This window comes from Mustelus asterias, chromosome 20 (assembly GCF_964213995.1).
Source record: "Mustelus asterias chromosome 20, sMusAst1.hap1.1, whole genome shotgun sequence".
In the NCBI taxonomy this organism is placed as follows: domain Eukaryota; kingdom Metazoa; phylum Chordata; class Chondrichthyes; order Carcharhiniformes; family Triakidae; genus Mustelus; species Mustelus asterias.
In genome coordinates, this window is record NC_135820.1 from 23936806 (window position 1) to 23950085 (window position 13280).

The 13280-nt window shown below is 43.1% G+C and overlaps 1 protein-coding gene across 5 annotated transcripts in view; it reads right to left on the reverse strand.

Annotated features, from left to right (window-relative positions):
* Positions 1 to 846: 846 nt before the first annotated feature.
* stx16 (syntaxin 16) overlaps positions 847 to 13280 on the reverse strand; it is a 54910-nt gene continuing 42476 nt past the window's right edge. For all 5 annotated transcript variants that reach the window (XM_078236340.1, XM_078236341.1, XM_078236337.1 and 2 more), the window contains 5 exons: positions 10087 to 10249; positions 8743 to 8834; positions 5120 to 5263; positions 4432 to 4512; positions 847 to 1603 (listed from right to left, as the gene is read on the reverse strand). In XM_078236340.1, the coding sequence (XP_078092466.1) occupies positions 1499 to 1603; positions 4432 to 4512; positions 5120 to 5263; positions 8743 to 8834; positions 10087 to 10249 (585 nt within the window). In that variant the 3' untranslated portion in view covers positions 847 to 1498. The remainder of the gene's footprint in view (positions 1604 to 4431; positions 4513 to 5119; positions 5264 to 8742; positions 8835 to 10086; positions 10250 to 13280) is intronic.

Below are 13280 nucleotides of genomic sequence, written 5' to 3' on the forward strand. Positions count from 1 at the left end.
TCGAGTGTAGATGACCCTTTGTCAAAGCTCCCTTTGTCAAAGACCAGGTATAAACAGTTCTTCCACTTGAAATGAAGAGAATAAAAACTGAAATGTTCCATACTGCCTATTCCATTTATATTACAGGTTTAAAAAAAATCAAATTATTCTGGTGTCAAATCAGTTAGAGAGTAACTTCATAGAGATACAACAATTAATTCTTAATGTAGAATGAAGAACAGGAAAGATGTCTACACCATTTGATCCTTTATATTGGTATTATTAAAAAAGTTTAAAGGAAATCTCTCCAAGTTCCAATATTAATCTAATTTGATTCTTAAAGGGATTATCAGTTACACTTGCATGCACTTGTATACAAAGTGCTTATTGCTCATTTGGAGACTCTCTACAGATCAAGTAATAAGATATTGGTGTCTATTTTAGCCAGTTTAATGATATGCTGATTTACCTTCACTCCTACTGAAAGAGACCCAGGGAAGTTGACATTTCCAGGATTTAGTAGAGCTGGCTCTATTTCCACCATTTTGTTTTATTCTAACATCCTTAGTTTAAACATAATGCTGAAAATATTTTCCATGATTTTTTTTGGTAACACTGGTTCTCCTTTTATCCTTTCAATTGAGGTCTTTCAACAACCAAATGCAGCCAAGAGTGCAGACAGCAGCCTCTAGCAGCATGACAGTATTGACTTTACAATTTATCCGCCCACCTTCCCTTTCCTCCCTCTGCTTAGCACCAACCTGTTAGGTGGGCAGCAGACAGTAATAAACCATGGGCACAGGCTCCCACCATACTGCTGCATTCCATTATTTTGCAGGAGAATAATTTAATTACCCACACAAAAGGAAATCGCAGACTGCTGTGTATTGAAATGGGCACAGTATATCAAGCAGAATGTACAATAAAGCTGGACAACACCTGAACTTCCAACAAAAATGTTCGTTCATTTTGCTTTTGATGGTCACTGTTGGACATAACCATAAATACAAAGCTTGATTATGGGGGAGTGGGGGGAATAAAGCGCATTACGCAAAACCAGAATTTCTGCTACATACACATTGGTGCATAGAAAGGAAAGAAATGCAGAGGAATCCAATGTGCTCAAGGCATACTAGAGAAATGCCAGTATCCACTCCGCTCCACTGAGACGCTGACAATGCTCCTTGTAAAGTTGAACGGTTCCTTAATGGGAGACCAGTTGGGTAAAGATCACTTGCACATCACCAGCTGAAGAAGGAATGCGGAAAGAAGCAAATCCAAGTACTGCTCACGAGCAACACAAGAGAGAGAGAGAACATGCCTTTCCCCCACCCCATCCCCCCCCCCCACCCCCCCGCAAACTCAATTTACAACACAGCAATCACAATATCTTCTGATTTTCTGTAGTGAAGGAATTCAAAGGATCTGATCCTGTTCCATAGTTACCCTTGAGACATTTTTAATCACCAGCTCCAGTCAATTTTCCTCATGGTTCCCACCACAGGGGCATTCCTGCCAATCACCTTGATTTGACTCCTATTAACACGATAATGAGAACCACTACTATCACAAATAAAATCAGAATGACCAACATCTTTCGATTTTTCTTCTGGTATTGCTCTGCCTGCAAAATTAAAAATAGAAACTTTTAAGATAAATACTTCTATATAAACACTTGTATTATATACCACCTTACACGTCACAGATTCTCAATGAAGATTGGCCTATTGAATCTGCACTGACGTGTGAGAAACACCTGACTTACCTATCGAATCCCATTTACCAGCACTTGGCCAATGTTATAACGTGCCAAGCGCTAATGCAGGCAATTCTTAAAGGATTTGAGGCAACCACCTTGCCAGAAAGCACATCCAGACCATCACCACCCTCTGGGTAAAAGTGTTTTTCCTCACATACCCCCCCAATCTCCTGCCCATTACCATGAACTTCTGTCCCCTTGTGACTGACCCTTAAAGGTTAAAGTATATTTATTAGTGTCACAAGTAGGCTTACACTCACACTGCAATGAAGTCACTGTAAAAATCCCTTAGTTGCCACACTCCGGCACCTGTTCAGGTGCAGAGGAAGAATTTAGCATGGCCAATGCACCTAACCAGCACGTCTTTTGGACTGTGGGAGAAAACCGAAGCATCCGGAGGAAACCCATACAGACACGGGGGACAACGTGCAGATTCCATATGGTGACCCAAACTGGAACCCAGGTCCCCGGCACTATGAGACAACAGTGCTTATTACTGTGCCACCGTTCCACCCTTCAACTAAGGGCAGCATGGGCACAGCTGTTTCCTATCCACTTGGTCCATGCCCCTCAATCTTGTACACCTCGATTTGGTTGCCCCTTAGTTTTCTCTGCTCCAATGAAAAACCCAAGCCTATCCAAACTCTCTTCATAACTTAAATGTTCCATCCCACACAACATCCTGCTGAATCTCCTCTGCACCCTCTCCAGTGCAATCACATCCTTCCTATAATGTGGCAACCAGAACATAATAGAACATAAGAACTAGGCCATCTGGCCCCTCGAGCCTGCTCCGTCATTCAATAAGATCATGGCTGATCTTTTTGTGGACTCAGCTCCACTTACCCGCCCGCTCACCATAACCCTTAATTCCTTTATTGTTCAAAAATTTATCTATCCTTGCCTTAACAACATTCAATGAGGTAGCCTCAACTGCTTCACTGGGCAGGGAATTCCACAGATTCACAACCCTTTGTGTGAAGAAGTTCCTCCTCAACTTAATCCTAAATCTGCTTCCCCTTATTTTGAGGCTATGCCCTCTAGTTCGAGTTTCACCCACCAGTAGAAACAACTTCCCTACTTCTATCTTACCTATTCCCTTCATAATCTTATATGTTTCTATAAATCTCCCCTCATTCTTCTGAGTTCCAATGAGTATAGCCCCAGTCTACTCAGTTTCTCCTCATAACCCAACCCTCTCAACTCTGGAATCAACCTAGTGAATCTCCTCTGCACCCCCTCCAGTGCCAGTATATCCTTTCTCAAGTAAGGAGCCCAAAACTGTACACAGTACTCCAGGTGTGGCCTCACCAGCACCTTATACAGCTGCAACATAACCTTGCTGTTTTTAAACTCCATCCCTCCAGCAATGAAGGACAAAATTCCATTTGCCTTCTTAATTACCTCCTGCACCTGCAAACCAACTCCTTGAGATTCCTGCACAAGGACACCCAGGTCCCTCTGCACAGCAGCATGTTGGAATTTTTTACCATTTAAATAATAGTCAATTTTGCTGTTATTCCTACCAAAATGGATGAACTGCACACAGTACTCCACCCGTGGCCTCACCAAAGTTCTATACAACTCCAACATGACCTCCCTGTTTTTGTAATCTATGCCTTGACTGATAAAGGCCTTTTTCACTACTACACTAACATGCACTTACACCTTCAGTGATCTATGGACAGACACACCAAGGTCCCCTTGTTCCTCAGAACTTGCTAGTGTCATGCCATTCATTGAATACTTCCTTGTCAAATTACTCCTTCCAAAGTGTATCACCTCTCACTTTTCAGGGTTAAATTCCATCTGCCACTTATCTGTTCATTTGACCATCCCACCGATATCGCCCTCTAGCCCACGTCACTTAGCCTCACTTAGCCTGGGTTAACCACCCAGCCAACGAGTAATCCACAAACATACTAATCCTATCCCCCACATCCATCGTTCAGTTCACTGGGCCTGTAACAGCTCAATGATGGAGGCACCTTCTCCATTCCCATTTATTTCCTCTGGACTTTTGGATATTGTTCCCTTCAAAGAATTTTTCAAATTTCTCTCTTAACCGTTGATCAATTCAGTTTTGCCAGTAGCTGTGGTTCCTTGTTTTAAAAACCGATATGCCGAAAACAATTTCTGCAAATTTTCCCTTTAGGACCGCAGTAACTTGCACCTCGATGGACACAATTCACTGACCAGAGGTCAGAGATTTGGGAGAATGGGTTTTCCTCAGGTTCTAGTAAAACTTAATAGAAGGATCTGCTTAACTTTGGCGTGAAAAACAGAGTTAACAGGTCAGATTGATAACCGATTGTCAGTTCTGATGAATTCTAGAATCCTAGGTAGTATTCAGCTACCTTAAAGGTATCGCTGTACCAAGATATCAAAACTGTATGAGCAGATTGATGGGATATATATTTTCTGTGTTAGGTTCACACTATGCACTGCAGGGAGTTGTGTACAACTGCTTGACAAATAAATCCTGTATAAATAAAGGTTGCCTCACATCCTTTAAAAAGTACCTGGATGAGCATTTGGCACGTGATAACATCAAGGCTATGGGCCAAGTGCTGGTAAATTGGATTAGGTGGGAGGTCAGATGTTTCTCGCATGCCGGTGCAGACTCGATGGGCCAAAGGACCTCTTCTGCACTTTATGATTCAATGAAATAGTCATCTGAAAGAAAGTTGTACCTTCTGTAACTGTTGCAAGCCCTCTTCTGTTTTAATACAGGATTGTTCAACATTGTAGTCAATCTGGTCCAAAATGGTCCCCTGAAAATGAATATAGAGAATAGGCAGCTGCAAGATTAATGAAAAGTTCATCGGGTCACTGCCTTTTGAGACCTGCTTGTGCCAAGTACACTATCCTGGTCGGCAGGAACATGGTGGAACTGCTCCAATGCTGCAGGGACTTGCGCACCACGAGCTGCTGAATACCAGCACTCGAGCTGAGATGTGTTAAAAAGGCAAAATTGGCTAGTAAAGGGATGGACACCTTGGCAGTGGGAGAATGTTTCTTTGTACCATTGCTGAGTTTGGCAGCAGTATCTTGCCGCTTTGCTCTGTGAAGGTCTGTTTAATCACGATCCCCAACATTAACATGGGCCAATTAAGATGATTTACCTTCTTTGAAGAGTAAGTCTGACCTCTGGTCACTGCCTCTTCGCCCTTGGAGATTCGGTGGTGTATGTAGCAAGGAACATGGTTTGATATGGAGGCGGTGGGGGTGAGGGGGGACTGGATGGATGCTGGAGTGAGCTGAAAATGGAAAACAAGAGGCTAAACAGGTGCATGTGCACACCTGGTGCCTTCCTTCTGGGAGCAAAGCTGGAAAGGGATCTCATGCTCGAGCGTTAACGCTTTTCCAAAACCACCACACCTGTTCCACTATCATGCTGGCCAGCTCTCTGAAGATTTCATTCAAGTCTGAGATTGATTGTACAATCTGCCGGATCTCCTTCTCTCGTTCTTCCACCATCAGAGTGTTCTCTTCTACCAACAGCAGCTGATCATTCGTAAAACCCTGTAAATGGAATAGAGCGTGTCTGTTTACATACCGTCAACACACAAGGCCAATTAATAAAATTAGTCACATACCAGGTGCACAAGGACATTTTACTAAATTATACACATACCTTTGTTACTTTCTTGGGGTGTCACTAAAGGTATTTTTGTTGCCCAACAGGCCTGAACTAAGTGACTTGCTCGGCCACTTCAGAGGGACTTATAGTCAATGATGTTTGTGAAGGACTGCAGTAACTTCTAGGCCAAACTGGGCCTAGAATTCATGGAGTCATAGAGATTTACATCATGGAAACAGGCCCTTCGGCCCAACTTGTCCATGCCACTCTTTTTTTTAAACCACTAAGCGAATCCCAATTGCCTGCATTTGGCCCATATCCCTCTATATCCATCCTACCCATGTAATTGTCTAAATACTTTTTAAAAGACAAAATTGTACCTGCCTCTACTACTACCTCTGGCAGCTTGTTCCAGACACTCACCACCCTGTGTGTGAAAAGATTGCCCTCTGGACCCGTTTGTATCTCTCCCCTCTCACCTTAAACCTATGCCCTCTAGTTTGAGACTCCCCTACCTTTGGGAAAATACCTTGACTATCTAATTGATCTATGCCCATCATTATTTTATAAACCTCTATAAGATCAACCCTAAGTCTCCTACGCTCCAGGGAAAAAGAATCCCTCTCCTTATAACTCAAACTATCAAGTCCCAGTGGCATCCTAGCAAATCTTTTCTGCACTCTTTCTAGTTTAATAATATCCTTTCTATAATAGGGTGACCAGAACTGTACAAAGTATTCCAAGTGTGGCCTCACCAATGTCTTGCACAACTTCAACAAGACATCCCAACTCCTATATTCAATTAGTGATCAAGTTCAGTTCTTACAAGAAACCGAAAGCTTTTATGGATACTAGCATTTTATTTCCAGATTTTTTTCTTCAAATTTGCACTATTTTTATAGTGGGATGTGAAGTTATTCTTTGGATCATTGGTCAACCCCTCTGCATTACTCACCTAGTAACATTACCAGTGCATCACCGCAATGCAAACAAAAGGGAGAGAGGCTCACCATGATTGTAAACAGTCAGAAAAACTATGGAGCCTCTATTACGGCTGCCAGTCACAGCCCTTTCATGGCAGTTCCTTATTTTCACACTTGGTTTATTTCGACAAATTCATCCTAACTCTCAAAATGCTTTGTCCTGAGCAATGCTGCATACCATAAAATCCCTACTGTGCAAAAGGAGACCATTTCACCCATTGAGTCTGCGCAATCCCACCCAGGCCCTATCTCCATAACACTGCTTATCCTCCCGACACTAATGGGCGATTTAACATGGCCAATAAACCTAAACCGCACATCTCTGGTCTGTGGGAGGAAATCCATGATGTGGAGATGCCGGCGTTGGACTGGGGAAAACACAGTAAGAAGTTTAACAACACCAGTTTAAAGTCCAACAGGTTTATTTGGTAGCAAAAGCCACACAAGCTTTCGGAGCCTTAAGCCCCTTCTTCAGGTGAGTGGGAATTCTGTTCACAAACAGGGCATATAAAGACACAAACTCAATTTACAGAATAATGGTTGGAATGCGAATACTTACAACTAATCAAGTCTTAAAGGTACAAGCAATGTGTGTGGAGAGAGCATTAAGACAGGTTAAAGAGATGTGTATTGTCTCCAGACAGGACAGCCAGTGAGACTCTGCAAGTCCAGGCAAGCTGTGGGGATTACAGATAGTGTGACATGAACCCAATATCCCGGTTGAGGCCGTCCTCATGTGTGCGGAACTTGGCTATCAGTTTCTGCTCAGCGACTCTGCGCCGTCGTGTGTCGTGAAGGCCGCCTTGGAGAACGCTTACCCGAATATCAGAGGTCGAATGCCCATGAAGTGTCTACCTGATACGCTGCAGGAAACGGATGAATGAACACCGCTGGACAATCACCAGGCAAGACTGTTCTCTTCCTGTTGGGGAGCACTTCAGCGGTCACGGGCATTCGGCCTCTGATATTCGGGTAAGCGTTCTCCGAGGCAGCCTTCACGACACACGACAGCGCAGAGTCACTGAGCAGAGACTGATAGCCAAGTTCCGCACACATGAGGACGGCCTCAACCGGGATGTTGGGTTCATGTCACACTATCTGTAATCCCCACAGCTTGCTTGGAACTGCGGAGTCTCACTGGCTGTCCTGTCTGGAGACAATACACATCTCTTTAACCTGTCTTAATGCTCTCTCCACACACATTGTTTGTACCTTAAAGACTTGATTAGCTGTAAGTATTCGCATTCCAACCATTATTCTGTAAATTGAGTTTGTGTCTTTATATGCCCTGTTTGTGAACAGAATTCCCACTCACCTGAAGAAGGAACTTAAGGCTCTGAAAGCTTGTGGCTTTTGCAACCAAATAAACCTGTTGGACTTTAACCTGGTGTTGTTAAACTTCTTACGGAGGAAATCCATGCAGACGTGGGGAGAATGTGCAAACTCCACACGGATAGTGACCCAAGGTCGGAATTGAACGAGGCTCCTTGGTGCTGTGAGGCAGCAATGCTAACCACTGTGTCACCGTGCCACCCTACCATTGATAAGGGGCAAACTGTGTTCACATCAACATGTTTTGATTTGATTTATTGACACATGTATTGGGATCAAGTGAAAAGTATTGTTTCTTGCACGCTATACAGACAAAACATACCATTCATAGAGTACATAGGAGAGAAGAAAGGAGAGGATGCAGAATATAGTGTTGCGGCATAGGGTATAGAGAGAGATCAGCTTAATATATGGTAGATCCATTCAAAAATCTGATAGCAGCAAGGAAGAAGCTGTTCTTGAGTCAGTTGGTACGTGTTCTCAGACTTTTACATCTTTTTCCCAACGGAAGAAAGTGAAAGAGAGAGTACACCTGGGGTGCATGGGGGGTCCTTAATTATACTGGCTTTTCTGAAGCAGCAGGAAGTGTAAACAGAGTCAATGGATGGGAGATTGGTTTGCGTGATGGACTGGGCTATGTTCACAACCCTTTATAGTTCCTTGTGATCTTGATCAGAGCAGGAGCCATACCAAGCTGTGATACATCTGGAAAGGATGCTTTCTATGGTGCATCTGTAAAAATTGGTAAGATCGTAGTGGATATGCCAAATTTCTTAGTCTTCAGAGAAAGTGGAGACATTGGTGGGCTTTCTTAACTACAGCATCAGTGTGGAGGGACCAGGACAGGTTGTTAGTAATTTGGACACCTAGAAACTTGAAGTTCTCAACCATTTCCACTTCACCACCGTTGATGTAGACGCCACATGTTTCCTGAAGTCGATGACTATCTCCTTCATTTAACTGACATTGAAGGAAAGATTATTGTCATCACACTATTTCTCACTACAAGCAGTGGGGACTGTGCCACTAAATCAGGCAGGGCCAAATAACACAATTATGTTTGATCAGCATCTCTGTCGCAAGGCATCAATGAATAGTATACCCACCTTGTCATAAAGATTGTTGTCTTCCCCATCATCCATTAGTGGCACTGATGTGTCAAAAAAGTGTTTGGATCTTTCCTCTCGATTCTTCAAACCTATCACAAAAAACAAAAATTCTGTAAATGAAAGGAAGTAAACCTGCAAAATAGAAATAAAACATGGAATTCTATAAGTTCCTTTGCTGATTTAAGACAAGGTCATATTTAGCAGGGTTAAAACAAAACAGAGAGTGCTCCAGTACTCCTTCAGAGTCTCCTCCAGAAGTTCCCCCTTCCCTTACTGCTCATGAATCTTGCTGAGATATGGGTGGCAGACCAGTTCTCCAAGTGCATGGTTGGACAGTGAATGCCAGCAAGCAAGAGTGAATCACAGTCACATCAAAGCCTGCCTAGTTACCAGGCGTTCAAAATCATGAGGGGTTTCATTTGAGCAAATAAGGATAAACTGATTCCACTGAAGGAGGGTCAGTCACCATTTATAAGATAATTTGCAAGAAAAGCAAAGATTTTTTAATGCCCAGTTTTGATCAAGAATTCACTGCCTGAATTTATTTTACTCATCTGGTCCTCCCATCCTTCAGGCATAAACCTTGCTGGGGTGCCTGGTTTTCTTGGGCAGCAGCCTGGCCTGGATGTTGGCAAGACTCCGCCCTGGGTGATGGTGACCCTGTCCAGCAGTTTATTAAGCTCCTCGTTGCTGTGGATGGCAAGCTGCAGGTGGTAGGGGAGAATGCCGATCTTATTGTGTTCTTGGACCGTATTGCCGGCAGCTTGACAACCTCGGTGGTCAGATACTCCAGAACAGTAGCCAGATTGAGGCCCCGGCGCCCACCCATTCAGCATAGCCGTTGGATGAAGCCCCCAAGGAACTGGAGACCGGCTTTGGAGGAGCCTTGGCATGCCCTTTTCCACGGTTTTACCGAGGGTCAGGCTCTCTGAAAGGGTGATGGAAGCAAATTCAAAAACCTTCAATAGGACATATACCTGACGAACAAAACGTTTCAGAGACATGGGGCAGTGTGAATAATGGATGACTGTTTCTAACAGCTCACACAGGCATGGCCTGTATGGCCTTTAGTGCTGTAAGATTCTATGACTTAATGCAGGAACAAATGAAAGCCCAAACTAGACTGAGTATTTACAGTAACACGTTTTTCCTACTTGTTAACTGTTAAGAGCTAAAGCAATTAACTTAAGTCAGTTTTAAATTTGGTGGAAACATTTTGGCTCTGCCACCTTCAGCCATTATCAATCAATACAAACTCTCCCATGCCCTAGAAGGGCACTGCTCATACATACAGACCAATGACACTCAGATTAAAGTGCTTCCCTGTCCTTGGCAGCTTACGTTTAAGATAGTTGGATTGGGCATGTCGAAAAGTGGTCGACAGATCTTGAAGAGCTTGTGCTAGAGAGGAGATGACGTTTCGAAGGACCCGTTCTTCCTGCTCTGTACAACTGCGCCATTTTCCCTGCAGGCTCTGCACTGATCGCTGACACCGGTGGAACATCTGAAGGAAAGCAATGCAGTAACTAAAAGGTCAGGATATCCAATCCATCTCTCAGCAATGTTTTAAATATCATTGTATGGAAATGCATCGTTGTGAACATAACTAATCTTTCGCTCCCTTACTGAAGGATGAGTTGGTAGCTAAAGGTTAAGATTTTGACAGTGTATGTTCGATGAACACCTGCGTGCCTCAGTGTCACTTTCCACGGCGTTTTCCCAAAATGTCAACAGAAGAGCTACAAAATCCTTGGAAAAATGGTAAATACTGTTTTGCCCAGTGATTCTGCAGCCAAAATTATGGCAGAAGAATTGCAGTGGAAATTTACTCCCTCAAATTAACTTTTTAGTTCTGCACCTGGACAGGTTGTATAGGATATCGCCTGGTTTCATGTTGTCACTATCTGATATCATTTTCAAGTGATTTCCTCCTCCCCTCCTCTACCCAAGGTCTTGTTCCAGGGGTGTGAGCTACCCGCTGAGCTGATCTCCCTTTCCCCACACACTTGAATGAAAACAGGTTCTGCTGCTTAAAGCGAAGTGCGTGTTAGTTGAGAGTGCAGAGCCTCCTGAAACAAAATGGACATTCTCTGTCATTATGTCACAGAGTAGGGCTCAAAGAAGATATCACTCCCGGGTTACTTCTAGTCAGTGTTTGAAGAATTAAGGATAAGCAGGAACAGGGAAGCGGAAAGAAACCTGAAGTACAAATATTTTTGTTCAAAAAAGCCTGTACACCATCTACAAGGCAGAAGTCAGGAGTTTGATGGAATACTGCCCAATTGCCTAGATGCTCCAACAACATTCAAGAAGCTTGACACCATCCAGGACAAAGCAGCACCACATCCACAAAAATCCACTCCCTTCACCACCAATGCTCAGTAGCAGCAGTGTGCACCATCTACAAGATGCACTGCAGAAATTCACCAAAGATCCTTAGACAAGTACCGTCCAAACCCACAAACATTTCCTTCTAGAAGGACAAGGCAACAGATACATAGGAACACCACCACCTGCAAGTTCTCCTCCAAGTAACTCACCATCCTAATTTGGAAATATATCACAATTCCTCTGCAGTTGCTGGGTCAAAATCCTGGGGAATTCCCTCCCTAACGACATTGTGGGACAACCCACAGCACATGGACTGCAGCGATTCAAGAAGGCAGCTCACCACCACCTTCTCAAGGGCAATGATCGCTGGTGGCAAGACACAAAGATTCAGGGTAAAGAGCAGCTATTCACAGTGACCAAAGGTGGGAGGTGGGACCCCACAACGATCAATGCTGTAACCACTGCTGTTCACAATTTATATGAATGTTTTAGACTTTGAAATCAAAGACACAATTACTACATTTGAGAATGACAGAAAATTAATGGCAGTGTGGTGTGGGGGATAGTTGATAGTGCGAAGGACCTCAACAAATTACAAGGAGCATTAATAAACTTGCAGAATGGGCATAGAATTGGCAAATTAATTTCATCACAGGTAAAAATGAAGTCATACAATTTTGGTAAGAAAAAGGAGGTCTATTTACTTGGAAAATAAAAATCTAAAGGAGTGAGAGGATTGCAAATAGGTTAATCACAAAGTTACAATCAAGTTAATAAATTAAAACAGCAAGCAAAACCTGGATTTTATTTCCAGGGATAGAACTGCAAAGTAGAGAAGTTATGATAAACCTCTATCAGACTATAGTAAGACCACCTTTGGAGTATTGTATTCAGTTCTAGTTGCCATATCACAAAGGATAGAAACACTAGAAAAAATGTTTAAAAATTAACAAGGATGATAACAAATGCAACAAATAGGCTTAGTTTCTTTTCTCTTGAAAAGTGAAGGCTGAGGGGCGCTTTAACATTGTGTTTCCACTTATGGGGAAGAGCAAAACTAGAAGTCATCAGCATAAGATAGTCACAAAGAAACTAACGAAAACAATGCAGCACAGGAACAGGCCCTTTGGCCCACCAAGCCTGCACCGATACACAGTTTCTACCCCTCTGTTTGCCCCCCATTCATGTGTCTATCGAGATATACTTTGAATGTTGCTAATGTGCCTGAATCCACCACCTCCACTGGCAGGCACCCATCACCCTGTGTGTGAAAAACTTCCCCCACACATCTCCCCTAAACTTACCACCTCTCACCTTAAACCTGTGCCCTCCTGTAGTTGACCCTTCTACCCTGGAAAAATATCTCTGACTATTGACCCTACCTATGCCTTTCATACTTTTGTAGACTTCTATCAGGTCGTCCCTCAGTCTCTGTCTTTCTAGTGAAAACAATCCAAGTTCATCCAACCGTGCCTCATACCTAAAACCCTCAAGACCAGGCAACATCTTGAGAAACCTTCTTTGCATCCTCTCCAAAGCATCCATGTTCTTCTGGTAGTGTGGCAATCCGAACTGCACACAATAATCAAAATGCAGCCTAACTAAAGTTTTATACAACTATAACATAACTTACCAACTTTTATACTCAATGCCCCAATGAAGGCAAGCATGCTGTATGCCTTCTTGACCACCTTATCCACCTATGTTGCCGCTTTCAGGGTTCCGTGGACCTCTATGTACAGATGCCTCTGTGTGTCAATTCTCCGAAGGATTCTGCCATTTACTGTATAATTTGCACCTGAATTTCACCTTCCAAAATGTATCATCTCACATTTGTCTGCATTAAACTCCATCTGCTATTTCCCTGCCCAAGTCTGCAATCTGTCTATATCCTGCTGTATCCTTTGAAAATCCTTGTCACTGTCAGCAACTCCACCAATTTTTGTCATTCATTTCAAGCCACTTACATTTTCCTCCAGATCATTTTCTTCCGGTGGAGCAGGCAGAGAGGGAAGTGATTTTTTGGAGGGCAGAATTGGAAGATAAGATAAGCTGAATTTTTTTTTACTTACATTTTTCTGAGTTGTTTTTTGGGTTTTTTTTCCTGAGCAACAGGAAACAGGAAATAGGTCGCAGGGAGACCTGGGACGGTTTTTTGCCCAATAAATTTGAACGGGGAGCTTTTTTTTTTCTTTTTCTTTTCT